The 27683-nt window shown below is 38.4% G+C and overlaps 3 protein-coding genes, 1 long non-coding RNA gene and 2 pseudogenes across 5 annotated transcripts; 4 read left to right on the top strand and 2 right to left on the bottom strand.

The window, feature by feature from the left end:
• Positions 1–1079: 1079 nt before the first annotated feature.
• On the top strand, positions 1080–3159 carry LOC141838821 (uncharacterized). Of its 2 annotated transcripts, none has more exons than XM_074726410.1 (5): positions 1080–1183; positions 1874–1995; positions 2098–2179; positions 2655–2771; positions 2931–3159. In XM_074726410.1, exons 2-5 carry the CDS (start codon positions 1877–1879, stop codon positions 2979–2981), a joined length of 369 nt encoding a protein of 122 aa, XP_074582511.1. In that variant the 5' UTR covers positions 1080–1183; positions 1874–1876; the 3' UTR covers positions 2982–3159. The 2 variants fall into 2 exon arrangements, with proteins under 2 accessions (XP_074582511.1, XP_074582510.1); XM_074726409.1 differs by having other exon boundaries at positions 1852–1995; positions 2074–2179.
• Positions 3160–3415: 256 nt separating this feature from the next.
• LOC141838820 (uncharacterized) lies at positions 3416–6901 on the bottom strand. Its single transcript, XM_074726407.1, has 5 exons — positions 5894–6901; positions 4989–5025; positions 4342–4578; positions 4203–4250; positions 3416–3980 (listed from the first exon to the last, which is right to left on the bottom strand). Exons 1-5 carry the CDS (start codon positions 6196–6198, stop codon positions 3582–3584), a joined length of 1026 nt encoding a protein of 341 aa, XP_074582508.1. The 5' UTR covers positions 6199–6901; the 3' UTR covers positions 3416–3581.
• A 3030-nt stretch (positions 6902–9931) lies between these two features.
• LOC141837440 (WEB family protein At3g02930, chloroplastic-like) lies at positions 9932–16846 on the bottom strand. The gene is made up of 4 exons (XM_074724843.1): positions 16753–16846; positions 12962–13108; positions 12438–12700; positions 9932–12348 (listed from the first exon to the last, which is right to left on the bottom strand). The coding sequence occupies exons 1-4, from the start codon at positions 16844–16846 to the stop codon at positions 10180–10182; spliced, it is 2673 nt and encodes an 890-aa protein (XP_074580944.1). The 3' UTR covers positions 9932–10179.
• A 272-nt stretch (positions 16847–17118) lies between these two features.
• LOC141837439 (polyamine oxidase 5-like) lies at positions 17119–18298 on the top strand (annotated as a pseudogene).
• A 121-nt stretch (positions 18299–18419) lies between these two features.
• On the top strand, positions 18420–20241 carry LOC141842278 (uncharacterized). Its single transcript, XR_012602875.1, has 3 exons — positions 18420–18768; positions 19598–19737; positions 19954–20241. It is a non-coding gene; the product is annotated as an uncharacterized LOC141842278 (long non-coding RNA).
• A 4328-nt stretch (positions 20242–24569) lies between these two features.
• LOC141837438 (putative disease resistance RPP13-like protein 1) lies at positions 24570–27679 on the top strand (annotated as a pseudogene).
• The last annotated feature ends 4 nt before the right edge of the window (positions 27680–27683 follow it).

Here is a 27683-nt window from a genome sequence, read left to right as displayed (position 1 = left end):
TATTATTATTATTATTATTTTCTCATAACATGGTCACACAGAGAATCATGTCCTCTTCTGGTTGGTGTTTACTTCATCACCAGTGGAGGCTTCTTAATGGACCCCACCACCTTAAATGCTTCCTCTGTCCTCTACATTCTCTTAATTTTTTAAAAAAATAAAACTTATTTTATCATCACTAAAAGAATATACAATATTTTTTTAAAAAATAATATTCGATTAAACTATTAGAATAATTTAATAGTATAAATCAATCAGATAAAAATAAAACCACCTTTTAGTAATAATGAAACCAAACTTATTTGTGTTGAATAAAATAAAGTAATGAAATTAATCCTCTGAATTGATCTTTGCTGTGTTTGAGTGGACTTCACAACCATCACTTCGAAACAAAAAGAAAAAGAAAATAATTTTTTTTCTTCTCAATAATTTGGTTGGCATCCTGCCAAACCTGATGATGACACCACTTTGTCACCATCTGACACTCATAAAAATTTAAAAAAAAATCAGTCAATTTTCAAGGTGTGAAATACCTAAGTGACATGAACTTAGACATGATTAAACAGTAATTTTACAATTTAAAGAATTATGTTTCTAAAATCGGAAAAGCATAAATTTTGATATTATTCTTATTATATGTGTATTTCTATCACTTTGTTAGATAAGGATAGGGGAGAAGAGCACCATCGTGGACAGAGATTGGTTGTTCATCATTCATTCCTTGACATTCTCATGGATAAGGCAAATAATGCACTTTGTCTTAGATTTTTTATGGACATGTGGCCCATGGGAAATGGGAAATTGTTTCTTGTTCCCCTTTTTTTTAATTTATTTTTGTCCTTTTCTTTTCATTGTTTGTATTTTATTTTTATTTTTTTTTCAAAAAGAAATCAAGATTCGAAACCCAATTTCACATTATCTCCAATAATTCTGAGCTTAGATCACAACGCAATCTACGGCGGGCTTAGATTCGAGGAGTTAGATTGCCCGAGCATGTCTAATTTGGGCCGAAATTTAGGCGGATCATGGGCTGGATTTTAGCCATTTAGGGTAAGTTAGTACGACCGTTCACACCGGAGCGCCGAGGCTCTTTGGGCGGTCCAGGCGCCGGCGTTCCTTCCCTGGAGGGGAGCTCCTCGATTCCGAGCCCTCGTCTCTCGCTCGAGTTTTCCTTGATCCGTTGGTGAGTTTCCTCTCCTCTAACGCCCTCCTTTATCTTCTTATTCTTCAGTTGATTGCAGCTTTGCTACTTTGTTCGTTTCTTGTTGCAACTGCTGATAAAGTTAGAATTATAGTTTGTTGGTTTGAAGAAATGATGATCTCTTACTAGTTTTGTTTTTGTTTGGAGAATAGGTTGTAATCAACTGAAGAACACATCAGCGAAAAGTAGGTTAGGAAAACAATCGGGAATCATATTTGGAGTGGTTAATATCTTCAAAATATCAAATAATCCTACTGTCGAAGTTCTTATGCAATTTTATCCACTAAAAGATGTAGGCAGGATTCGATGTGATAATCGGATCAAACTGACATAGAATTTAATTGCTTATTCTTATCTTTAGCTCTCGACATGCTTCTAGTGAACTCTAGATGTGCACATTTGAAGTTTGAAAACTGTATTTTAAACTTTGGTTTGTGCTTATATTGCAATTGAGAAGTGTAAATTTTCTTACCAAATTCTTATAGAATTGACTAAACCAAAGTTTAGATATGGTTTATCATTCATGTTATTCGTTCTAGCTCGTTATCGGTGTCAACTGTACTGTACTTCTGTTGTTTTATTTACCTTTTGTGAGTTTGAGGAACCTATCAATTGGGTCTTCTAAAAAACTAGTGTTACTCTTTTCAAAGTTTTCTCTCGTTCCTAATTTAGTCGATGGAGATCTATGAGCAATTCAAGGGGATCTTGAGGATTCAAAAGTTTCGGAGAGTGGCGGGATATACATGCTTCTATTGCTTTGCTACTCTCGTTAGTTTTGCTTTCACAAACAACACGTAAGACTCTTTCTCCTCTTCCCTCCATCTTACTTCCAGAGTATTTTCCATCCTTTTTTATATTCTTTTTTCAAAAAGAAAAGCGAAAAAAATCTTATGCAGGAAACGGGCTGGAATACCCATGGCCGACCAGTACTATGCTGCTTACCCGGCGGACATTGAACTATTAACAGACACTGGAAAGGTTTGTTTCCTTTGCCTCTTATTGCAACTCAATCATACACATCTGATGACATAATCATCCATAAAGAATCATTCGGTTTCCGATAGAAATTGAATTTGATAAATATTTTCTTCGATAACCTGTGGATCTCTGAAATCTGATGTTGCTGGATTAAGTATAGTTCAGGACTCAACCTTGTTCTTAGTATGCTAAAATGTAAACACCTGATGTTTTTTTACTGATCTCGAAATAGAAAGACAAAGGGATAATCCTTTATAGCAATTAAGTTTTGCGATCTGCTCGTCATCTACATCTGTTATCCATGGTTCTTTTCATTGTTGATACAACAATCTCGAAAGAAAGACTCCTAAGATTTATAATTGTATTGCTCAGACATCGAGAGGCATGTTCAGATACTGATATGCGCGATCATAACTGCATAAATTTCTTAGCTTCCTTGTTTTAGTATCTGATTTGTCTTCCATTGTAATACCAGCTGTATAAGGCAGCACTGGGCAATTGCTTTGAAGAACAGGAGTGGGGGCCGATTGAGTTCTCCATCATGGCAAAACATTTCGCCCGCCAGGGTAAAGATCCATATGCCTACCACGCTGTAAGTCATTGAAACTACTCGGTATTCGAATTCCTCCCCCATCCATCTATTTACTGAATTGAGTTTGAGCTTCGAGTTAGGATAAGTTTTTAACGACGACAACTTACAAGCTTAATTATAGATCAACTTCATCTCGCGGTCATCATTTCTATTTTGCAGCAATATATGGCACACCTTCTTTCACAGGGACAACTCGACGGCACCGGTTGAAGCAATCTGCGGTTTTCTACCTCGAACTCGATTAAATTGCGAAAGGAAATGAGCAAATTTGTTGTGCTGATCATTTTGTTTTGGGCATATTTTTCTCCTTTTGTAATTAAAGTAGTGTGATTCTTAATACTGTTGTTTTTACTATAAATGAGAGTGATGCTTGAGTAAACTTCTTGTTTAACAACTTAAAGAGCATTACGATTTGAATGAATGATGCTGCAAAAGTGCATTAAGTTTTGACTATCTCAGGTTTCAAGCTCTAGTGTTCTATCGATGAGAGCTCGAGCCTAAAGTAGAACTTTACCGATGTGTCGCCCGGAATCAAACCTCCACTGCTCGATAAGAATATGGTGGCCCGTGGCAAGCAACAAGATAGATGACCATCTCAGATTCACCATAGAACAACACATTCAACAGCAACAATCAAACCGCGAAATGCGAATTCATTCAACAAGTGTTTTAGCAAAGCTAAGAAACATATGAATATAAACTAGCACCGAATCCTCACAATTGTCGCGACGATATCTTCGTCACCAATTACAGCCTTTAGACACAATAAACAGGGTTAGATGTTTCGGCAAATCTGTACACAAGCCACAATTAACACCAGATTCTCCCAGAACACCAGTTGCACAAGTTAGCAGACCCCTTTGTACACCACAACGTTAGGCATCCTCCGCGCGAACAGCTTGTGCAGTTCGGTTTCACGAATTTGATTCGGCAGCAGCAGTTTGTGGTGAAGGTAGTCGTTGAGGCAGTGCGGGTAGTCACGGTAGCTTGTTTAGGGAGCTTTAGAGTTTGCTTGATCTTCTTGAGCCTGGTTGCAGTGGTTATGTTCTCGATTTCGCGTATAAACTTGCAAAGGTGATGAATGTAGTCCGGATACAGCTCCAGGTTGCAGTGACCTCCTCCTTTGATCCACAACGGTTCGTACGGTTCCTTTGCGAGCTTCCATAGGCCATGTCCATGGAGCCAATTCACTACATCATCCTCGGTACCCTGCCAGAAGGTATTTTCTGATATAATCGAAATATGAAAGCAAAGCTGCTATTCTCAATCTTTTTCGGGCATCAATCATAATACAGAGTGCATAATACTAATTTCAAGGATTCAAGGACTTCTGTAGACTAATTGGATGAACTTTCCGATCTTTTAAGCAAAATAAATTAAGCAGTTGAACATTTGGATGACAAAAGTTATGAACTTTAGACGAAAACTTACATGAATTACAAGAATTGGGCATTTGACCTTTTTAATTTTGTTAATGTTCTGCACCAACAAGTAGACCAATTAGTATCGAAATAGCTAACCGACACAAAAAAAACATGAGAAAAGAAATGGAGTTAGGAATGAGACATACCTTATAAATGTCAAAGCAAAAGGTGAAATTGACATGACAAACGACACGAATTCCCGACAATATAGCACTGTGGAGCACTACACCCCGCAATCTTGCCAAGCGAGATGCCAAATGCAATGTCGGGCCACTACCAACCGACTGGCCATACAAGATCAAGTCTTCCTGGCTGACTCCATATTCTGTTTGCAGACACTCGTATACTGCCTCAATGTCTGCATATGTGTTGTATTCGCTTGGCTAAACACCACAAAAACGCATCGTACATCAGTTTAGCTGGTGCATAGACAAATGAATACACTAAGAAAACATAAAATCAGAAGAACTGATACTAGTCGAAGTGAATCCAAAGAACCAAAAATGATAATTAGGGAGAAGTTCGCATAAATGATAAGTTTAAAGGGTTTCCACAATTTCCGGGGGAGAGAACGAAACTCACCGCCTTATCTGTTCCCTTCATGCTGTGATCAGAAACCGTAACGAATTTAACATCAGTTTAAAGTTACAAACACTTTCTCAAGAATCATAACATATAAGTTGAAATTGAGATCTCGGTGTGTGAAAGTAGAAACCTATCTTCTATTTGTAAGAGGAAAAAGAGACTATGTACCCTTTCCGAAAACTATATTTGGCTCGAGGAACTACCATACCTTACCACTAGATGCTCCATATCCTGAGTAGTCGTATCTGTACATTAGAAGAAAGCTTTGTTAGACACGAAATGTAAAGAAGAAGGCAAATTAGTAACTTCGTAGCGTAATGAGGTTGGCTACTGAATCAGAGAAAAATCCATTGCACACATTTGAAAATAGTTAAAAGGACTCAGAACATGTACAGTTTGACACAGCGATAAACATCTCAAAATTTTTGTCCATTTCTAAAACTACGATGTCATAATATGTTTCATAATATGCTCCTACAGAGTTTATAGATCATCAAGTAGTTAAACTTAAGGGCATAAACATGAAGCCTTCATTACTACATTGTAAATGCCTTATCCATCCTCAACTTCATCGAGTCTAATTTTGCTATAATGCCTTCAATAACTCGATGTATCACCTCGCTTTACATTCAACATGTAGATGTAAATGGTGAATCAAGCATTCAGCTTTCTTCCTGCAGTTTCAAAATTACACAGAATTTGCTCAACCGAAATCATGTCAAGCTATGAACATCCATGAGAGGGAAGAAAAATTCCTATTTGATAAAACTAATCACCTCGTAAATCAATTGGCTACTGTAAAGTTAATAGTTTCCAAATATGATTGTCATATTCCTGAATTATCCCACACATTTATGCTTTGAATTACTGAATTAAAGATCTAATTTTGAGGAGAAAATTGCAGTAGCAAAATCAGATCGGATAACTTCCTTCCTCGCAACTGTGGATATTTGCAGATTCAACAGCAAGCAAGGGCAAGAAATACAAAAGAAAGTTGGATGCTCAAACAAAAACATATGAACAACATGTGTTGAAAAGTAGAGTAAAACAAATAGACAAAGAGAAAGAAAACAAATAGTTGGTGAAGAGTAAAGAAAAAAGAAATCCACTAACCCAATCAGATTCACCCTGAGATTGAGCTTAAGCTGCACGAAGAGATCGTAGAGCTGACCCAGATCTGCAGCATTGCCATGCGAGTAGAGCACGGTAAGTCTCGCAAGGGGGTTCTTCAAATAAAACGCAACAATCTTGTTCCCCTGCTTGGTATCAAGAACCAGGACATCCATGGAATGGTCCCTTGGCACGCCGGACGCCACCATTCGGCCGCTGTCGTCCTTCCTCACGCTGTAAGTAGGTGGGTCGGGCGGGAAGAAGGCGAACTTCGCCGCCAGACTCGAAACCGAGCACCCCGAAAACATCGAGATCGATCCAACTCATTGACAGGGAGGAAATCTCATAAAAAGTGGATCTTTCTTCTTCCCCCTGCTTCCCTTAGCTGAGTGTCCCAGAATCGCCTAGGGTTTAGCTTACAAAAAGAGGTCTAGCAACTGAGTGTCCGATGAAATCGAAGAAAGGGGCTTCCTTTCTTCAGGTTTTAGCCTCGAGGGTTTTTCCGGGGTTCAGTACAAAGAACTAAAGCTAAAATCTAAGCGAAATCTGCAGGTTTAAGCAGGTTGCCCAACTCCACCTAACCTACCTACCTAAGCACTGGAGCAAAAGGGGACTGAAAGAGACAAGGAGATGGTTTGACGGGGAAAAGCCTGAGCTTTCTTCACCTTCCCTACCACGCGCTAGCTGCAAAAGCAAATGAAAACCTAGCGATACCAGAAGACGAAAAAAATCGATCTTTTTCTCACAAATACGAAGAGGATGAATGAACGCCTTTCTCTCCTCGCCGAATCACAACACCTACAACCGAAGAACTGCTGATTGGAAGGCTTCTCGGACGAAACTTCGCGCACTAACTAGGGTTTGCAGGTACACCAACGCCAACAATAACTTGGACTCCCCCTTCAATCTGTCTCACCAAGCGAGTGACGGTGCGCAGGAAGGTCTGCTACACACATTTAATAAATCACTTGCGGACATCGCATTGGTTTGTGGACAGGAAAGGGGAGAGAGAGAGAGAAGAAGGTCAGAAGGGTAGAAGCGAGAATGCAGGGCACCTAGCCACCTCCACACACATGCCCATGGAGCTTAAAAAATTGAAATTTTTAATATTCAATAAAAAATCTTGATTTGATCCTGGACAAAGGTTTAGAGTTCTACTAGTTTTGAATTTTGATCGATCGATCTTATATATCTACGTTCACCTAGAAAGAACAAGAAAGCAGAAGAAGATAGCACTTTTATCGCAAGTGTTCTTGCTCGAAATAGCTCACCATGGAATCACTTCTTAAAACACAAGCATAAAAGTGACATATCGAAATTTTGAATTTGCTCTAATTGTATTTGAAATAGATTTTCACTCAATGAAACAATGAAAATAAATAAATAAAATTGAAATGATTAATTAATAATAGATTGTGGTACAAGAGAATGGAGTGGGATTTTAGGGCTGAAAGTGACACCTTGTCTTCTTGAAGGAAAACACAACTCCATCTTTGTTTCCTTTCTTGTCTCCTCTCATCTGTCAAATTTAATGCTGATTTTTCTTAAATTAATGCTTAAATTTAAAGTTAATTTTTCATAATATATATATATATATATATATATATATATATATATATAAAGTAAAATTAAAATACTTTGAGGCAGATGGAGACAAGCAAATCTTCCATCTCCCTTCTCTATGCAAATTTATTATGAGCTCAGTAACTCAAGTAGCTAGCCCACTGTGCTCTTATTTATTTATTTATTTATGTTATTTTTAAATTAGGTAGGGCAGTGTGGTTGCTTCATCAGTAGCTTCGATATTTCTATAGGCTCTGTGACTGTGAAGTGGCAATTAAATGAATGCATGCGTTACTTAAATTTTGGTGCAGTGAATTATGCGATTGTTTATTTTATTTTTTTGCATGGGAACGTGACATTATTCCAACTGCGTACGTACGTGCATGTGATGTTGGTGGGACTCGGCTCATAATATTTTTTATGCATATATATATATATAATTTTTTTGATATCAAAATTCAAAAAAATTTAAAACGGATAACTGTTTTGTTTAGTTGTATTTTATTATGAGTTATTAAATTGTTTTTAAGTTGAATTTCTCGAGAAGATTCATTGTGATTATGTTGTTGGTGGGATGTGGAAGTTCACCTAACCCTAATAATTAATAAATAATTTAAGGATTACATGGCTAGTAATGATGTGTGTGTTGATTAGTTTAGTGGAGAGTGGGAGAGACCCAAACCCTAAAAAGAATCTCATTAATCATGGGGCTTTTGACAAAAGGGAGATGAGATAAGATGAAGTAGTTGTTAAATTTTACAATTGTGTTAATTATAATTATGTTCCTTATAAAATCTTTATCTTAATTACCATGGATGTCATTGCAGTATAGTGGTGAGTATATATACCTATCACCTTTGGGCATGATTGAGTTGTTTAATAAGGGACAGATTTGTTGAAGTGGATAAGAGTTGAATTTCATCAAAGTCGAGACAATACCCTCTTTCGTAGTGGTCAATTGTAACTTCCCGATTTATCTCCTTATATATAATCGTAGAGCCGATCGTGTGAGGATTTTACCTTATGTTAAAGATTATTCTTGCCTATCGCCGGATTCGATCTCGGCAATGGGGTTTTTTTATTATATATTTTTATCATTAGAGACAGCACGTGTCACGTGCTTAATGATTATTTAGTCATGTTGTGTCAAAATTAAACGGCCCAAATGGCCCGTCTTCAAATGGATCGGGTCATAAACAGAATCTCTGTCGATCCGTTTAACTCAAAATTATAAATCACATCATTTTCAGGTAAATGATTTGTAAAGCTTAAAAAATACACTGTTCAAAATATCAATTAAAATCGCAATTAGTTGGGTTAATTTAACTTTTAATTTTTTTTAAAAAATCTTGATTATTTTAATTTATTTGATTCGATCTCGATTTAAAAATTTTAAAATTTATTAAACTAAATCCTGAACTGGTGTTATTTAAAAGAAACGTCCCTAAATCACGACTCGACTCTCAATCTGTGATTGATGAATTTAACTGTCCAATATTAATAGATTGAAATGCAACAATTGAAATGCAACAATAATCGGCAGATAAAAATAAATCAATTAATTTGATTTATGATCAAATTAATCAATTTTATATAATTCGATTTGTTCAATTTAATAAGTAAAGTTCAATCTGTTCATTTTGTCTAAACAAATTCGATTGATTTGATTTAAAAGATTTTAATTTTTTTATTCTATTAATTTTTAACTAATTGCTCAACCCTACATTCAGACACATCTATGTGGGTAAAAAAGGGTCAATTCATAGTTCACTTCCCAACAGATTCTGAGGTTGACTCACTTGCCATTCCAAAAAAAAATAAAAAAAAGATTCATGAGTAGATCCATGTAGTTCATGAATTACTTGCAGAAGAATTTGAGCAGAACCCAAAACGATTTTTTCCAGCCTATTTACATGATTCTGATAATGTTGGCATAATTCTTTTTCTTTCTGTTCCAGGTAGTCGATCACTAACATCAAATTTTGATTAACTTTTCTATTATTGCAACCTTTTTCAACTTGAAGTCATGTATGCCCCATGAACACTTTAACTTCTTTAAAAGAGGATCATTGCAAACTCTGGGTTGGCACTCACTCACTTTGTTCCTTTTCTGCAATAAATCTGTTAGTTGCTACCAGTATTCAAAGTTGGAAGTTTGTCAGCAATGGAAGTTGGATCATCTGCATTTATGGTTCAGCCCTGAACACAAAATTTCAAGAACTTGTCATTTGTACCTGAATTGGCAACTAAATCTGCTCCAGTAAAATCACAAATGATTTTGCCTAGGTAGTGACTTACCAGAGGTTATTAACACAGATGCTAGTAGAAGACAGCTTGATATCCGAGCATGGATAGTAAACAAGCAGTCCCCAAGGTGTAGCCGAGTTGATACCCGAATGGTATAGTTGTATCAATGGATATTAAAAAAACGCAGCACAGAGAAACCAACAAAGTAGCATGAAGGCAGTAACACACCTTCAGTCACAAACAATAAATAGTTACAGCGAGTTCCTTTGATGTATGTAAAAGAGGTATCATGCATACTTCCTCCTAGTAAAGGAGGGAATGTTGAAGTGAAATGAGCACACAACCAATACATTTCAGCAATTGACAGATCGATTTAGATAACGACGTAATACAGATTTCAACCTATATTGAAGCGCCTAAAAACAGTACCTAGAAATGAAATAGAATTCGATGTACCTACTATCTAGCTCCCATCTCATTTATGGCTTTTTGTGGCTACTCTTTTTCAGCAGCTTCCCAAACTTGTTCAGCAAAGCTTTCTTTTTCTTTTGCTCCTGGTTTTTGGTTGGTGAGGTTGTTCCCTTATCTGGGTTCTCAGCCTTTAGTTCGTAGCTTAAAGCATCCATCTTTGAGTCTAAATCATCATCAACCGAGACATCCTCATGGTCCTTTTCTGATGATAAGTCCCTGAGCATTGTATCTGTTGGATCTTCTTCATCATTTTGGTGTACCTTCTCATTCTCCTCTTTTGATTTTTTATCATCCTCATGGCCATTTTCATGCTTCCATAAAGGTGCCTCTGAATTTGGTCTTTCTTCTTGTGAAATGTTCGACAGTAGGCTGTATTCCTTTTCATTCTTTGGTAGCTTATCTGATTCATCAGTTCTATTGGATTTGGTTTCCTCAAGCAATGAAGATAATTCTTGGATTTTCTGCAAGGCAGCTATTTCCCTGACCCGTAAATCATCATTTTCTTGAGTGATGCTTTGCAGCTCATTCTCCTTGTCCAATAACATTTCCTTGTACCGTAAAGTATCAGCCTTTGCTTCTTCTGCCACTTTGTAAGCTGTAGTAGCAGCAGATTCAGTTCGTGCCTGTTTGTTTAACAGCTCCACCCCATCTGCCTTTGCTGCTTGAGCCTCTTGCTCTGCTAATTTGAGCGAATCAACCACCTTTGCCATCTCGACCTTGAGCGAAGCAATTTCATCTTCTGATTTCTTGATAGCATTAATAAAATTAAGTTCCTTTGTTTCCCACTCAGTGCTGAAATTGCTATTTTCAGTTTCAAATATTTCAACAGTTTTCTTGAGGCACACAATTTCATATCTTGCTTCATCAAGCATGACCTCGTACCTTTCTTCAGCATTTTTTATTTCTGAATTTAATCGCTCAGTCTGAAACTTATAATCTTCAATTTCAGATTGCTGTGACAAAAGCTTCTCTTGATTTGCTCTGGATTCAGTAGACATTTCATGCAATGCTGCAGCTAAACCTTCCATTGCTTTTTTGATGTTTTCTCCTTCATCTTTGCTGGCATTAAGCTCGTCAGTTAGTTTACTCTTCTCCACCATCAGTCTCTCAATTTCTGAAGCAGAAACATTGTAATTGTCAAGTGCTTGTGACCTCTGTTCTTCCAGTTTTGTAAGCTCAGCTTTTAATAGCTCAACAGTCTTCCCCAGGCTCACTGTTTCTTGCTGTGATAAACCAAGCTTCCTATCTGATTCCTTGAGATCCATTTTGTAGCTTGCCACCTCAATCTCCATAGATTCCATCTTCCCTTTAAGAACAGCAATTTCAGTTTCAGCATCTTGCAACAATGCTGTGCCCTCTTCCATTTTTTTCTTTGTGATTGCAAGAGATTCAATTGCATATTTCTCAGACTGATAGGCTTCATTTAGCCTATTTTTTAAATATGCTACCTCCTTTGCCAACTCATCAACTTGCTTAAATGTATCTGATTCAGCCTTTTTTGCATCAGTCAACTCCATTTGAAGTCGTTCAACAGATGCTTCCATCTCCCGTAATCTCTCTTCAGCTGACTTAACTCTTTCAAGTTCAAGTTGCAAAGCGCCAATTTCAGCATTCAACTTCTTAATCATCTCTGCAGCTTCTTTGTTCACATCATCCAGCTTGGAATCGAGCAAGGACTTTAAATGGCTCACTTCTCTTGCCAGCACCTCCATCTTCTCTCCATTCATTTCAGCAGTTTTCTTTGCGTTATTCGCTTCGCTCAGGGCAGACTTCTTCTCACCAATGGCATTCTCCAGTTCAAGCTTCAGCTTCTGGAGTTCTTGAGTAACGTGAAGCAGCGCCGAAGCATCCATCATATGTCGCTTTTGAATGCTTTCGAGTTCACTTTGATACTCACTCTCCCTTTTTTGTGAAGCTGCAATGGCTGCTTGTTCCAGTTCATCAGCACGGAATTTCTCAATCTCCAAGCTCTCATCAGCCTTGTTCTTAGCAGCAATTGCCTCTTGGAGCTTCTCATTTACCTCATCAGCCAATCTCTTAGCTTCTTCCAGCTCCTTAATGCCATCAATCTTCTCCTTCTCCATAGAAGCCAACTGCTCCCTTGCTGTCCTCAAGTCTTCCTCAACAACTACCAACTTCAACTGCAACTCTGACTCTTTCGATGCCCTTTTTTGTTTCTATAATCAAAATCTAAGTTTTAGCCCCCAATACAAATCAGCAAACTATACAAGGCCCTGAAATAGTATATGATTCTCATTTTACTTACTTCAGGAGTTGTACCGCTTTTGATCGGTGGTGTTGGCGGCTTCGACTCTGCTGATTTTGGTGATCGCTCATTCGAAGAACGCAGCTTTGGCACCGGCGAGGATGACTTTGGCAGGGGAGAGGATGGCTTTGCCATGGGAGATGGCGATCCAGAGTCCAACTTGGAAGAACCATTTCTAGTTGTTTTGGTAACCTTGGGGGTCGGTGGTGTAGCCTTGCCATTCGAAGCCTCCGAGGAACTGGATCTGCTTAAATCAGAATAATCTTAGCCTTTTCACATTCACAAAACCTAACAAATCACAATGCAAGATAGAACAGAAACAAATCATTCTACCAAATACATTCGTATAAATTACCATGGAAAGGTAGATCTATCATCCACACAGAACATCAATTTCAGCAAAAAAAAAAAAAAAAGGAATAGCAGAAAGGTGTCATCTTTAGACCAAAACTTAAGCTAAATATCAAGCAAAACCCTAAAAAAAACAAGTGTTCTTCCAGATCTAGTAAAAGGAGGAAGCTTACTTGGATTTGGAGTGCAGACATTGTAGGCCGAGGAGATGGAGGCGGAGCTGGGGAATGCCACAAAAGGGTAGCGGCCGGAGATGGCTAGGGCAGCGGCCGGCAGCAGACCTGAGCACCGAGGAACGGAGTGGAGAGAACAAGGCAAAGCTACAAAGCAGCAGAGCTTGGCAGGTCAGTAATTATATCGCTCTCTCTCACACACACAATTGCAAATAACACACTTCTTATAAGAGAAATTTTTATTTCACCCTCTAAAATTTACAATCTCTTTATAAAATACCCCATGGAGTTTTAAAAAATATTAAAGTACTCTTTCTTTGGTACAATTGTTGTGAATATGGTTTTTCACCAAGGAAAATAACATTTTTGAAAATGCTAAGGAGTAAAAGGGAAATGACTTGCACCGTGATCTTTTTCAGTTAGAGCCCTCCTTCTATTGGATTTTAGTTTTCACAACCAGTGGAATTTTATGTTGGAAAATAAAAGAGATCATATTTATGTTTGTTTTAATAAAAATAAAATATATTTAATGAGGTGGATCAAAATAAGATAAAGATCTCATGATTCATGTGGGCAGTAGGCCAGCCAGAAGACAGCAATCATTAGCCTCTATATTATTTATATATATATATATATATATAACAGTTTAAAAATAATTGATATTTTAAAAAATAAAATTTTAAATTAATCAAACTAAAGGCTCTTTTGAGATTACAAAACCTTTGAGAGTAAATAACATTTGGTGATGTAGAGATAAATTAATGATGTTTGTTATACTAGTTAAAATTAAATAATGAAAGTGATGGGGGACCAAAATGCTTTTTGTGACATCCCACTCCTCTGCTGCTTGTTCTTGCCTGCATGTTTGTTTGTTTGTTTGGATTTATATATACATTTTTTTTAAAAAAAATCTATTTTATCAACTTTAGGTTTATAGAAAATAGGGAGATGGATTTGACTATGAATTATATATATTTATATTCTGTTAAAAGTTGAATCATAGAAATTGTATTAAATTAAAATTGGCATTTAAGAATTAGTGTTTGCCACAGCTATGCTTTCTGAGAATCTCTAACTTTATTCTCCTACCAAGAGAAGTTGTGTTAGAGACTAAGGCCATGAGCTACCAATGGAACCATCATTAATTCCTCAAGGATGAAGAACCACAGCTACTCGTTTACTTGTTCCTAGGAAATCTGAACAAAACTGAAACCACACTGAACAACAGAAAATTTGGATTTACAGCGATGCTTAAGTATTGATCTTGGTTCGACATCAGAGTTTGGAGTTGTTAGAATGGAAGAAACTGAAACCACAAGGAACACTCAGTTTTCAAGGTCTAGATCAGGACAATTACAATGGAATAAAAAGATGAGGTTAAGCAACAACTATTCTGATCGACTAGCGATTATTTGGTTTGGATCTTTTCAAAGTAAAAAATGCAATTAAAGAACTGGTTTTCTGATCATGAAAAAGACAAATGTTAATCTAAGATATGAATTCATGGCACTAAAATGAAGGTAAAAAAATAAAAGCAAAGATCTTCTAGCTTGTTCTTGATTTAAAAGATAGCACAAATAATGTTAATCATGTTTCAGACAAGTTAGGGTACAAGTACCATGCCTAGTTTTAAATAGTTCTCAATGCACACTTCAAAGAGACTAAGCCATGCATTATCTATTTGCAAGAAAAACATGCTTGAGAAAAAGGTTTCGATTCAAAATAGGCATGCAGTTTGGGTTTTCAACTAATTCCAAGAAGATTATAACTCTAAGACTAACCAATTTGTATGAGAGCATTGAAGAAGATGTTTCTAAAGCTCTCAGGGAATTTACACCCCTGTTTTTACACAGTAATAGAAAATGGACCTGGTATAATTAAAAAAAATAGAAACAATTAATATTTAAACTGTGTGGAATAATATATATGTCCTTGCATAAATGTGAATATAAGATAATCAAATGATATAATTGACCTTAAAAGGTTGGACTTTCAACATGCATGTTGTACTAGGAAGTGAATAGCAAACAATAATATAATTAGGATGCAGTAAAAGAAAATCAATTTGCATAATTAATATAAGGACAATGAAAGGTGCTAAAGCTTCTGCATTTTGTCTACTAATAAAAGCTTCCTTTTCTACTTAGACCTAAATCAGTATTTAAGCTGACCTAAAAAGTATGTCTTCTAGATGATAAATGAATCCGAATCCAACTAAATAACCTTGCATTCCCTCTCTTTCTCTCTCTTTATAGATATATATATATAATTATATAATAAAGTCAGGTTGCATGAAGCACGATGCATGACTGTGCGTGTAGTGCGTTTTTTAATTTTTTTTAATTTTTATTTATGATTAAATCATTTAAAATTTTACTATTAAGATTTAAAATTTTAATTATAATATTAAATATAATAAAATTTTTAAAATGAAAAAAAATTTAAATGCTTACAAATATATATATATATATATGATGTGATGATAATCAAGTCAAACGATAGATAATCAAGATAGTCCATAATCAAGTCAAGTCAAATGTAATTGGACATCACATCAAACAGAGTTCAGATCAGGCCAAATCAAGCTTGAGTCGAGTTAAACCAAGCTTGAGTAAAATAAACTCTCGCTATAAGACTTCAAGTCAAGTTCGTCCAAGTCGCATCCAAATTTGGTCCATCTCAATCCGAAACTCAATTTCGCGCAATAATTATTTAAGCGTCAAACACCAAGAAATGTGTCTCTCAGTTAGAAAGAGAAGAGATGTATCATTTGAAAATCAATCTTCCTTTCTGTCTCTATTTAAAGTTAATCGGTTGCAACATCAAAACAAATAATTTCTATTATTCTCTATTTTTCGTTGTTTTTCGTTTGTATGTAATTTTTTCCCCAAGTTTGATTTGAGCATCAGATGAGCTTTGCCAAGGTTCACCTTAGCTTCTAGATCACATTCTAACATCTTATTTGAGTCTTCCTAGATTCCTATCCAAAGATTCGATGCTCAGTAGTTGGAAGCCGACATCGTGTCTCAACAATTGCGGACCTTTTGAGAAGTCATCCGAACAACATCAAACCTTTTGAGAAACCGATTTGACTGAAATCCGACTTGACGAAAGGCTAACCTAGAGGAATTTAATCTATTGAAGACAGATCTGACAAAGACCGATCCAATTCATATCCAACTAGGCAAAATTATTTGACCATGGTTAATTTACCGAGTCATCTCAAATAATAAAATTATATTCAAATACATCTTGATTTACTCGATTGACCAGTCCTTCTCCATGAAGATCGACTAATCAGTTTTACCATGAAGCCTGACTGACTAGTTTTTTCGATGAAGGTCGACTTACCAATCTTCCCCATGAAGGCTGACTGACCAGTCTTTCTGATGAAAGTCAACTCACTGATCTTTCTCATGAAGGCCGACTCACCCATCTTCTTCATGAAGGTCGACTGATTAGTTTTCCAATGAAGGGTGACTAACCATTCTTCTCAATGAAGGTCGATTCACTAGTCTTCCATAAAGGCCGACTCATTGTCTTCCTGATGAAGGTCGACTCACCAGTCTTTCTCATTAAGGTCGACTGATCAGTCTTCCTCATGAAGGTTGATTGATCAGTCTTCTTCATAAAGGTCGATTGACCAGTATTTTCGTGAAGGCCGACTGACCAGTCTTCTCGACTTGATTCACCAGTCTTCCCCATGAAGGCCGACTGACCAGTCTTTCTAATGAAGGTTCATGAAGGCCTTTCTTCATGAAGGCTTCAGTCTTCCATGAAGGCCGACTCACCTATTTTCTCTATGAAGGCCGACTTACCAATTTTCCCCATGAAGGTTGACTGACCATTCTTCTCGATGAAGAGCGACTGACCAGTTTTCCCCATGAAAATCAACTCATCAGTCTTTCCGGCGAAGATAACTCCTCAGTCTTCCCAATGAAGGTTGACTCTCCAATCGACTCAGCTTCACCGACTCGACATCCCTCGACTTAGCATGCCAACTCCTCCCGCCCAACCACCTTAGTTTGCTCAATAGTAGCATGAGTAACATGTGAATTGACATAGCACGTGGAACAACATGGTAACATAACGTGTGATTAATGCAACATAGTCTTTTACAGTGCGGAACATGGATGATGGGACCTTTTGGTACAACGATGGGACACTTTCTCTACCGCGGATGTGGCATCCCACTACTATTACACTATATAAAAGGAGTCCGCTTTCACATGCCAAGGTACGTGCACATGTTTACATCTATATACATTCATTTACTGTTCTTCTTCTCTATCTTTCCTATTGGAGACTTAACTTGAGCGTCAAAGTGGCTGAGACAGAGCACCACCTAACCTTCATTCTAACTCTCTCTCTCTCTCTCTCTCTCTCAAGCTTCACAGGCTTTCTAGTTGGTCCAGCTATCCTTGGGTTTTCAACGACTCCGTCCCATAGAAGCCAGCTGTCTGATGGCTCATCGGCGACTAGAATAGCTATGTTCAGTAGCTATCTCAACTTGTTAATTTGTTATCTTACATGTCAACTCTTTCGGTAGGTTGTCAATTCTTAAGTTATTGTGGATTAGGGTGAAGAGGATTGTACAATGTAACAATAGAGTAATAGTTACAGTGCAAGATGGAAATACATTTGTAGCTGATGTTGCTATTATTAGTGTTCCTCTTGGAGTTCTCAAAGCAAATCTAATAGAGTTCGAGCCTAAGCTTCTAGAATGGAAACTCTGCCATTTCTGATATCGACACTGGCATCAAAAATAAGATTGTTCTTCACAATGTATTATGGCCCAACATGGAAGTGTTAGGTCTTGTGACACTGACATCTTATGCCTGTGGTTACTTCCTAAATCTTCACAAAGCTACAGGACATCTTGTTCTTGTGTACATGACTATTAGAAGATTTGCTTATGATATAGAGAAACTTTTCGAAGAAGAAGTCATTGACTTTGTGATGTTGCAGTTGAGGAAGATGGTACCAAACGCAACAGATCTGACTTGTTTCTTCGCTTTCATCTTATGTTTCTCAATAGTTCAATTCTCAAAACATCAAAATTGAACTTTGGTACATATCTTATAGATTCAACATTTGGTTTCGCGTTGGGGTACTGATCTAGATTATCTCGGGGTCTGTTCTTGTGATTTAGTTAAGAAACCTACCGATCTGTATAAAAGATTTTGTGTTCCTGTTGACAATTTATACTTTGTCGGTGAAATCGCAAGTGCTAATCACTCTAGGTCTTTCCAGAGACTCTACACCTCTGGAATAATGGCTGTTGTAGCTTGTCAAAGACACCTATCGATGCAGTATGATATATCAGATCTCTTGTAGCAAAAAATGAGAGAGGATTTTATTTTTTCTAATATATTATATATTTATATTATGGATTTCCATATCAATGAAGAGCCGGCTCTGGCCAGGGCAACCAGGGCGATCGGCCAGGGCCCAAAAACTAGAGGGGCCCAATTTAACCGGTATTATTAATTTTTATATTCGGATTTAGCCGTTTAGGGTTACGCATCACGAAGCGCCGCGACATCATTCGTCCTCCTTCACGAAGCCGCCGCCCGTTCTCAGTCTTCTCTCTCGCTTCGCTCGCTCGCATCGTCCTCGTTTTGCAGCTCGTTCGCTCAGTCGGTGGGAGTGGAACGACCGGTTCTCCTTTTCACGGATCTCGCTCGGTGGGAGTGGGGCGACCGGTTCTCCTTTTGCACGAAGCCGGCGGCCGGCGCTCGCTCGCTCGGTCGGTGGACGCCCTCAGCGCTGGATCAATCTTCACCGCGGCGGACTTGGCCTCCTAGGTTTTGCTTCGAACTCTCTTTTCCTGACTTACTTTCCTTGCTGGAAAAGTTTCTCCTACTCCGTCGAATTTGGTTGCGTTCGGTTTGGGGAGTTTGATTGCCTAGGGGACCAGACAGCTGCAACTCGGAGTTAGGAGCAAGGAAAGAAGAGAAGTCGAAGTGTTAGTGGCCTACTGGCCTCCGTTTGTTTCGTGAATGGATTTGGCCATTTGGGAATGGTCGGAATATTTTAACAGTTTTTTTTCTTTATACCTTGAATCTTCTACTCCTGGTTTGTGATGGGAAAAGGAATTCTCATCGAGATTTTTAAGGAGTTTTCATTTGCTTGAATGTGTCTCCTTCATCGCTATCGCTGTCGTTGTTAGATAACCAGAGATTCTTGCCTCTCGTTATTGCCCCAAAATGAGAAAATGGTTTCTCGATTCAGTGTTTTATCTTTTTATTTCTTGAAATTTGAAAAGATAACAGATAAGGGATAGAGAAGGATTCCGGGAACTGAAGTTTTGGGATAAAGATGGTTGGATTGGTTTTTTCGTGGTGCTGATTTTGCTTTTAGGAGAGTAGGTTTACACCGTGGACGGTGGGAGTGGGTCAGTGGGACACCCAATTTTTTTGCCAAACTTAAAACTATATTGGAAATCATTTTAATGTTAATAAATCTAAATGAACGGTTAATAAAGTATGGTATTGGCAATTTTATGCATTGAAAAAAATATGTTGGAATATATTGAATATGATGCTATCATTGATGATTTTGCTTCTAAAAATGCATTACGAACACATTTTAAATGAGTTACCTATGTATTTTTTTATTGGTCGATGCTTATAGGTTTTACTGCTTCGAAAGGGGAAAACAACATGCAATAACCATCCAAACCACATGACAACTGAAGGCAGCAATCTATGCACAAGAGCTTTAGATTGTATGGAAAAGAAGGTCATGACTTGGAGGATGAAACTCCTCCAAAAGTAAGTAATCAACTTTCCAAGCCAGTTATTTGGTCCATTGATTTTCTATATGTTTGGTATGATTTACTAAAAACAATTGCATTGCCTTTACTAAACTTAGTTTTTCATGTGAAAATCACATCTTCTACATAATACAGTTTTTCATGTTTGTGCAAATAGATTACAGAAAAGAACCAATTACCTTGGTGGAATTTGATGCTTTCTTCTCCTTAACAGATTCAGAGTCTTCTTTCCTGTCTTCAGAAAAATCAGAGATTTCAATTTTTGATGTGTCCTCAGAGCTACTGCTTGCACGAACAGCATGCGCACAGTTTCTACAATTCTGTTCTCTTTGTTTACTTGAGAACTAAATCCATTGGCCTCTGGAAATATATTTTGATGTGGTACCAAACTATACATATGATTATAGTGGATCAATATGTTTCATTTAATGTCTCATTCCTTTCTCAAAATACTTTGTTTTAAGAAGCATGTTTCATGATAATGAGAATCGTTGCTTGTTCGGCTTCGATAATGGCATTGATGCTATGCATATGCAGTTTCCATGATATTCAAGTTTAAGTATGAACCTTTGTTTACTTGTTGCTGTTGAATAAGCTTATTATCAGTAAACTTGTTATGATAATTCTATTCTTTTTTTCTTAAATTTTGTATTACAGATATAGAACTTTAAGAGTAATGGATTGGATATTAAAATCATTAAATGCTTCACTAAAATTGTCCGTGTTTCTTTTTGTACAAATAAAGAATTTTCTAGCAGTGCAATTTTATATCAGGGCCCAAAAATTATAATTTCGCCCAGGGCCCTTATACACCCAGGACCGGCCCGTAATTACATTGTAATCATTCTTACGCATGCAAGAAACATGGACGTCAAGTCACTCTCATCCCAGCGAGGATGACAGAGAAACCACATCTTCTCAGTATGAAGGCTCTGAATCCGGAGAGCATCTGATCAACTATTTGCCCCCTTCCCTTCCAGTCTCAACAAATGGCGATGATCCCAGAGCTTCTTGTCACTAGATACCTCACAAAACTAACAGATTTCGTTGAGGGAGAGATCTGCAAAGTGCTCGATGTGAAGGAGGAGATCAAAGGAGATTGGAAAGGCTCAGTCCCTTCCTTCAGGATGCCGAGCAAGAGGCATCAAGATGCTCGCGTGAATGCTTGGCTGAGGGACCTGAAAAAAATAATTATTTTTTTTTAATCTTTATTTTTGTCTATATGTTTTTAAAATAAGATTTAAGTAAGTTGACTTTTAGAATATTTATTCAATTGATATATTTAGATTAAATTTCTTATGTTTCTAATATATTATGCATTCTTTTCTGTAAAAGGTGGAATCCACCATCCCAACGGCCCTACACAGTCGACTCCACGACCATCTGTGAAGATGTAAATCGAGAAACTACAATTGATCACGACGAAGTATGCATTCTTATATCAATGGATCATTGATTCAAAATTAAATAATAATGATAGGAAGGCGAGTAGAGGTCTCCTATGTAGCATAATTTCAACTCAGTCAACATAAGACTCCACGTAGTTTAGTTAATCGATCTGCATCCTTTTTCGATTATATTTGAAAGGAATGCTCGTGATAGGGAGATAAGTAGAGGTATCTTGTGTAGTGTATACCTTGACTCGATCAATATATACTCCACATAATGCCTTCTTGACTTAGTCACATGATACATCCTTGACTCGGTCAACGGGAACTTAAATTAGTTAAAATCCTACAGTTATATTTAAGGTAGGTCAAACCTAGCGGGAGTTTGAGGATGCTCGGTGAGAGCTTGGCAATTTTCATTAAGAGCTCGATAGTAAGAACTCAACAACATTCATGAAAAGCTTGGTACACTACAAAAAATAACGAAAATAGCGACGGACCAATTCCGTCGCTATTCCGTCGCTATTCCAGGTTAACGACGGATTAACGACGGAAATCGGCCGTCGCGCAAAATTCCGTCGCTGACGTCACTTTAGCGACGGAATTAAAATTCCGTCGCTAATTAGCGACGGAAATTAAAATTCCGTCGCTAAAATTAGCGACGGAAATTAAAATTCCGTCTCTAAAATTAGCGACGGAATTTTAATTCCGTCTCTAAAATTAGCGACGGAATTTTAATTTCCGTCGTTATTTTTTGTTCATTAATTAAAAAAATGCATATTAATTAGCGACGGAATTTTAATTCCGTCTCTAAAATTAGCGACGGAATTTTAATTTCCGTCGTTATTTTTTGTTCATTAATTAAAAAAATGCATATTAATTAGCGACGGAATTTATAATTCCGTCGCTAATTTATTAAAACAAATGTAAAAAAATCCGTTTATTAGCGACGGAATGATAAATTCCGTCGCTAATTTAATAAAAAAAATTTAAAAAAATCAATTTATTAGCGACGGAACTATAAATTCCGTCGCTAATTTAATAAAAAAATTAAAAAAAAATCAATTTATTAGCGACGGAACTATAAATTCCGTCGCTAATTTAATAAAAAAATTTTTAAAAAAATCAATTTATTAGCGACGGAACTATAAATTCCGTCGCTAATTTAATAAAAAAATTAAAAAAAAATCAATTTATTAGCGACGGAACTATAAATTCCGTCGCTATTAATTTTTTTTTTTTAATAATTATTTTTGTTTTTCTGAATTTCCCTGTTTACAATCACATTAATCGATACAACATATCAAAATACACCAACATATCAAAATATACCACATATCAAAAGACATTAATCTGAATACACCACATATCAAAATATCTGAATACAACATTAATACAATATTAATACATGTCGTATCTGAATACAACACAAAATACACTGATACTGTATCTAATGTCAAAATACAATAATATATCAAAAACTTATCTAAACAAGTCCAGCCAAAAGAGAAGATCCTACAAAAAAAGCCAATAAAAATAGGTTAGTAATAATTAAATTATAACAACCTATTTGAATAATGCATGCTTACAAGTAATAACTTAAAAAAATTAAAAGTAATAGAAATACTAACCTACCTTGCAGATAGCTACTGATCAGGAGCATTAGGGTCCTGAGTCTCCGTATCAGGGTCCGCACCTCGCATCGCAGCTCGCAGCGCATCAGAAGTAGGCTGCGATTGCGTCGTCGGGCTGAAGGCCTCCATCCAGGCCGCCATCTGCCGCGCAAACCGAGATTGACTTTCTGCCTGCGCCTCTAATGCTGCGAGTCGATCCCTTAATTCTTGATTTTCTTTCTGAAGGGCTTCAATCGCTGAATCTGATCCGCTGGGACGACCCCTGGCTCTAGGGGCCATCACACGATCATATACGACTCGAGCCTGGGAGCCTAAACCGTAGAGGGTGGAGCTCTTCTTCCTCCCACCGACCACTTCATAATAAATCTCATTCAACTGGTCGGTTGAGAGCTCCTGCCTCTCTCCTCTCTCAACTGCCGGCGCAGACGCCTGTGCAACTCTAGCTGAATATTCAGCCTGTTTAAAAATAAATTATTATAAAATTTAAGATTAGAAAAAATAATTATATGCTGGTAATATAAAATAAATAAAAAAATTATTTTCTTACGTCTAAGGCCTGCGAGCGAGCATCAATAAAAGTGTCATCCTTGGACTTGTGTGTCTTTGTAAAAATCTCCCAACAAGTAGGAGGACGCTGTAACTGGTGCTCCTGAAAAATCAAAAAGATAATTAAATAAAAATAATGACATTAATAATTAATTCAAAATATATTAATTGTAAACTTACTAAGTCCAAGGTATGCTCCACAATGGAGCGGGATCCAGCTGTATGTTTTGTGGATCCGGTGCTAGGGCCAGCTATCTCGGTCTTTCTGTTGGACCGAGCTATCTCTGCATTTGCCTGCCATCTTTCTGCTTGCCATACTGCTTGCCATGCAGCCCAGATGTCCTCTGGGATCCAAGATGGTCTGGTGCCCTTAGATCTGCATTTATATAGCAGATCTTTATATAATTTGCCAGCAGCAGCATTCCAGGCGTCTTGAAACTCCCGCTCATGTCCTGGCTCAAAAGTATATTTTTTCTGCAAGAAAAAAAAATCATTAGTCTAAATACTGTCCTGAACGACATTATAAGGTGGTTAAAAAGACTAACCACAAACTCGTCGTAGTAGAAGCTGCGCATGCCCTCATCGACATGCCTCCAAGTATGCCCTGAACGACATAGTCGCTCACGAAACTTATTAGAAATATATCCTGAAACTTTATGACCTTCTGGCGTAAAACTGCATTATAAACCATGTAAATGTTAGCACCTATGTTATAAAACAAATTATATATCCTAAAAAGTAATAATAACACCATTACTTACCGACCGCCAACAACTCTCAAAACTGCATTATTTCCGTCTCTATTTCCGTCGCTAAATCATGTAATTTTAATACTACGTAGTATTTCAAGCTGAGTTCAGTGAAAGTAAAGTTAAGTCTGAGTCATTAGAATACATCCATTAAATAGCTAATGGGGTTCGATCGAGTTCAGTAAAGGGAGCCGTGTGAATTATGGAATGATTGTTAACGACAGTTATATGTGTAAAAAGACGAGGAGCTGGTTACCAACGGAGGTAAAGCAAGGTAGGAATCGGGACAGTCTAGAGCGGTCGATCCAATTAGAAGGCTACATTACATTTTAATTACGCTTACGCATGCAAGCGCATTTTTTATATTTTGGGTGCGCCGTGGGCAGCACGCTGTCGGCAAGTCATATCATGCCAAGTTGCCAACTACGATGACAGACAGACAACCCACTAATTCTCCATGTGAAGGCTCAAGACCATCCATCAATTATTTGCTTCCTTCCACTCTCACAAATGACCATGCTCCCAGACTTCCTTTCTCACTAGATAGATAGATAGATACCTCACAAAACTCCTCCCATCAACTATTTGCCTCCTTCCAGTCTCAACAAATGGCGATGATCGCAGACTTTCTCGTAGAACGATACCTCACAAAACTAGCGGATTTCGTCGAGGGAGAGATCTGCAAAGTGCTCGGTGTGAAGGAGGAGATCAAAAGGTTCCAAAGGAGATTGCAAAGGCTCAGTCCCTTCCTTCAGGATGCCGAGCAGAAGAGGCATCAAGACGCTGGCGTGAATGTTTGGCTGACGGACCTGAAAGAAATAGTCTACGACGCCGAAGACATCATCGATCTCTGCATGCTTACAGGTGGCAACAAGTTACTGAGCATTCAACCGTCCTCATCTTCTTCTTCGTCTGCAGTAAGCTCTCCCTTCGCTCTTCTTGTTTCTTGCTTTGCGTGCACCAAGTCCCGTCATGAGATTGCTGTGAGTTTTGAAAGACTTAATGATAGACTTAAAGAGATTAAAGATGATCACAAAATAATAGCAAGCTTAGGGTCCTTAACCAGTCGTCAATGGCTGCCGCAAGAGCATCAAACAAGATCTCGCCGGACCACTTCTTTGGAGGTTAAGGCTGACATCGTAGGGGCAGAGATCGAAGATGCTGCACAGACTCTCATTAGCATGATACTCAAGCATGATGATAAACAGAATGATGTGTTTGGGATCGTTGGCATGGGTGGGATGGGCAAGACCACTCTGGCTCATAAAATTTTTCATGACGAACGAATCAAGAATGATTTTCCAACATGTATATGGATCCATGTGTCCAAGAATTACACAGAGATAGAGCTACTCAAGCAAATGCTGAAGAAGCAAAAGGGAGTGATGATGGAGGTCAAAGCATAGAAGAACTTGAATCCAATGTTGCTGGTGCTCTGGTCAACAGATTCTTCATCGTGCTTGATGATGTTTGGAGTGTAAATGTGTGGACAGATGTGCTGAGGAATCCCATTCTAAATGCAAAGTCAAGTGGCATAATCTTAGTCACTGGTAGACATGAAAAAGTGATGAAGGACATGAGAGCTGGTCACATCCACCATGTTCAGAGGATGAACGAAGATGATGGATTGGAATTGTTTCACAAGGTCGTATTCGAGGACGAGGAGAACGAGAACCCTGACCTACATGAAATGGGGGCTAAAATCGTTAGCAAATGCGATGGGCTTCCTTTGGCAATCAAGGCGATCGCAGGAATGCTGATTTCCAAGAAAAGGACAAGGAGAGAATGGGAAAGAGTCCTGGAAAGTGATCTATGGAGAATGAGAGACAACGAGGATGAACTGCCAAGAGCTTTGTACTTGAGCTATGAGGATTTGTCATCCGTTCTCAAGCAGTGTTTCCTCTGCTGTGCTTCTTACATTAACATATCATTTAGAACTGACCTCGTCCGGCTTTGGATTGCTGAAGGCTTGATCCACGTGCCAAATGGTGAACTGATGGAAGAGTTGGCAGAGGATTATTACAAAGAACTAGCTATGAGAAATCTTCTTCAGCTCGATCCATATTATGCAGACGAGACTGTCTTCTCCATGCACGACCTTTTGCGAGCTCTCGGTACTAATTTGATGGGAGATGAAGCACTTGTAATCAGTGATGGCAGAGTTGCAGACACAAACCCAAACCAATTAACAAAGATTCGTCGACTGTGGATGTCGAGCAAAGGAGACGCACTAAGACTTCCTGATGCAGTTCTGGAGCAGAAGAGTTTGAGAGTCTTGCAACTTTCCGATAGCAGTAAAATAAAGACAATCGAGGACGAGGCAGCTGCACTCCCAGCATTAAAGAATCTTCGAGTGCTGGATGTGTGCGATACGCAGATTGAACGTCTTCCAGATTTCATTTTCATGAATCTGTTGCTTCTGAGATACTTGGACCTTGATCGGACGAACATATATGAGTTACCTGAATCCATAGGGCGCCTTGCGAACCTGCAGACTTTGAGCATCTCTGAGTGCATGTCGCTGCGCAGCCTTCCTAAGGCCGTCACGAGCTTGGGTATGCTCAGGTGTCTGCGAGTTGAAGGAACACCGTTGACTCATTTGCCCAGAGGAATGGGAAGGTTGACCAACCTTAATCACATCGAAGGATTCGTCGTCGGCCATGGTGATTCGCCGAGCAACGCGGACGACGGATGTGACTTGGAAGAGCTGCAGTCTCTATCCAAGCTCAGATATCTGAGCGTTGATAAGCTGGAAAGGGCAACAATGGCCGGAGCCTCGGTGTTGGCGAACAAACCACTGCTCAGGTATCTGTCTTTGGCATGGACAAATCGAGATGACGGCGAAAAAGAAGCGGCTGAGAAGACTTGCAGCGGACTGCTTCCTCCGTCGAGCCTGGAGGTACTTCATCTCCAAGACTTCCCCGGGCCGGCGATTTCCCAACTGGATGATGTCGACGTCGGCGGGGGCTTCCTTTCCTCACCTCGAATTCCAATCTATCCGATTTCCCTTGCTGCACTGAGCTCCCGCCGCTGGGGCAGCTGCCTCGGCTGAAATACCTGAAGATCAAAGGAGCGTCGGCTGTAAGAAAGGTCGGGCCTGAGCTTCTCGGCGCCGGTTCCCCTCAAGCCGTGGCATTCCCGAGACTCGAGTTCCTGCGCTTCTTAGACATGCCAAATTGGGAAGAGTGGACGTTGAACGCTGCGTCCGAGGAGGCCGGAGAAAATCAAGAAAGAAGCCCGAAGCTATTTTCAAGATTGAAGGAGTGCCTATTTATGGACTGCCCAAAGCTCAGAGGTCTTCCGGAGAGCATGTACAGCGCTGCCAGACTGAAGAAAATCTTCGTTTCTACCAGCGATCAGTTGAGTGAAGTCGTATTCAAAAGGCGAGAGACTATGGAAATGGACGATTGCCCTGATTTGATCCTGGTACGGGACTCGACTGAGCCCCACATTGGCTCTTGGATCGTATCAACAGGGAAAGGGACGAGGAGAACAGTGTGCTGCCTTCCCGTACGGTCATCATAGTGAAGGCAGATCGAATCATCATTCAGCAAAAACGACAAGTAGACACCGTTAGAGCTCCAGTGTTCAAGCTCTTTGGTCACTTACTTTTGCGCAATTAACATT

This window comes from Curcuma longa, chromosome 11 (genome assembly GCF_044706935.1).
Source record: "Curcuma longa cultivar G26 ecotype Majalengka, Jawa Barat chromosome 11, ITB_CL_G26_1.1, whole genome shotgun sequence".
In the NCBI taxonomy this organism is placed as follows: Eukaryota; Viridiplantae; Streptophyta; class Magnoliopsida; order Zingiberales; family Zingiberaceae; genus Curcuma; species Curcuma longa.
This window is presented reverse-complemented; position numbering and strand designations above follow the sequence as displayed.

Excerpts from the sequence above, each read along its gene's own strand:
- LOC141838821 (XM_074726409.1), top strand. The coding sequence starts at position 1,877 with ATGGAGATCTATGAGCAATTCAAGGGGATCTTGAGGATTCAAAAGTTT. Across the intron at positions 1,996-2,073 it reads TTTGCTTTCACAAACAACAC|AAAAGCGAAAAAAATCTTAT; the intron begins GTAAGACTCTTT and ends TTTTTCAAAAAG. Across the intron at positions 2,180-2,654 it reads TATTAACAGACACTGGAAAG|CTGTATAAGGCAGCACTGGG; the intron begins GTTTGTTTCCTT and ends TTGTAATACCAG.
- LOC141838820 (XM_074726407.1), bottom strand. The coding sequence starts at position 6,198 with ATGTTTTCGGGGTGCTCGGTTTCGAGTCTGGCGGCGAAGTTCGCCTTC. Across the intron at positions 5,026-5,893 it reads CTCAGGGTGAATCTGATTGG|ATACGACTACTCAGGATATG; the intron begins GTTAGTGGATTT and ends TCTAATGTACAG. Across the intron at positions 3,981-4,202 it reads GCCCAATTCTTGTAATTCAT|GGTACCGAGGATGATGTAGT; the intron begins GTAAGTTTTCGT and ends ACCTTCTGGCAG.
- LOC141837440 (XM_074724843.1), bottom strand. The coding sequence starts at position 16,846 with ATGGGGAAAACTGGTCAGTCGCTCTTCATCGAGAAGAATGGTCAGTCA. Across the intron at positions 12,701-12,961 it reads TGTCTGCACTCCAAATCCAA|ATTATTCTGATTTAAGCAGA; the intron begins GTAAGCTTCCTC and ends GAAAAGGCTAAG. Across the intron at positions 12,349-12,437 it reads AAAGCGGTACAACTCCTGAA|AAACAAAAAAGGGCATCGAA; the intron begins GTAAGTAAAATG and ends TTTTGATTATAG.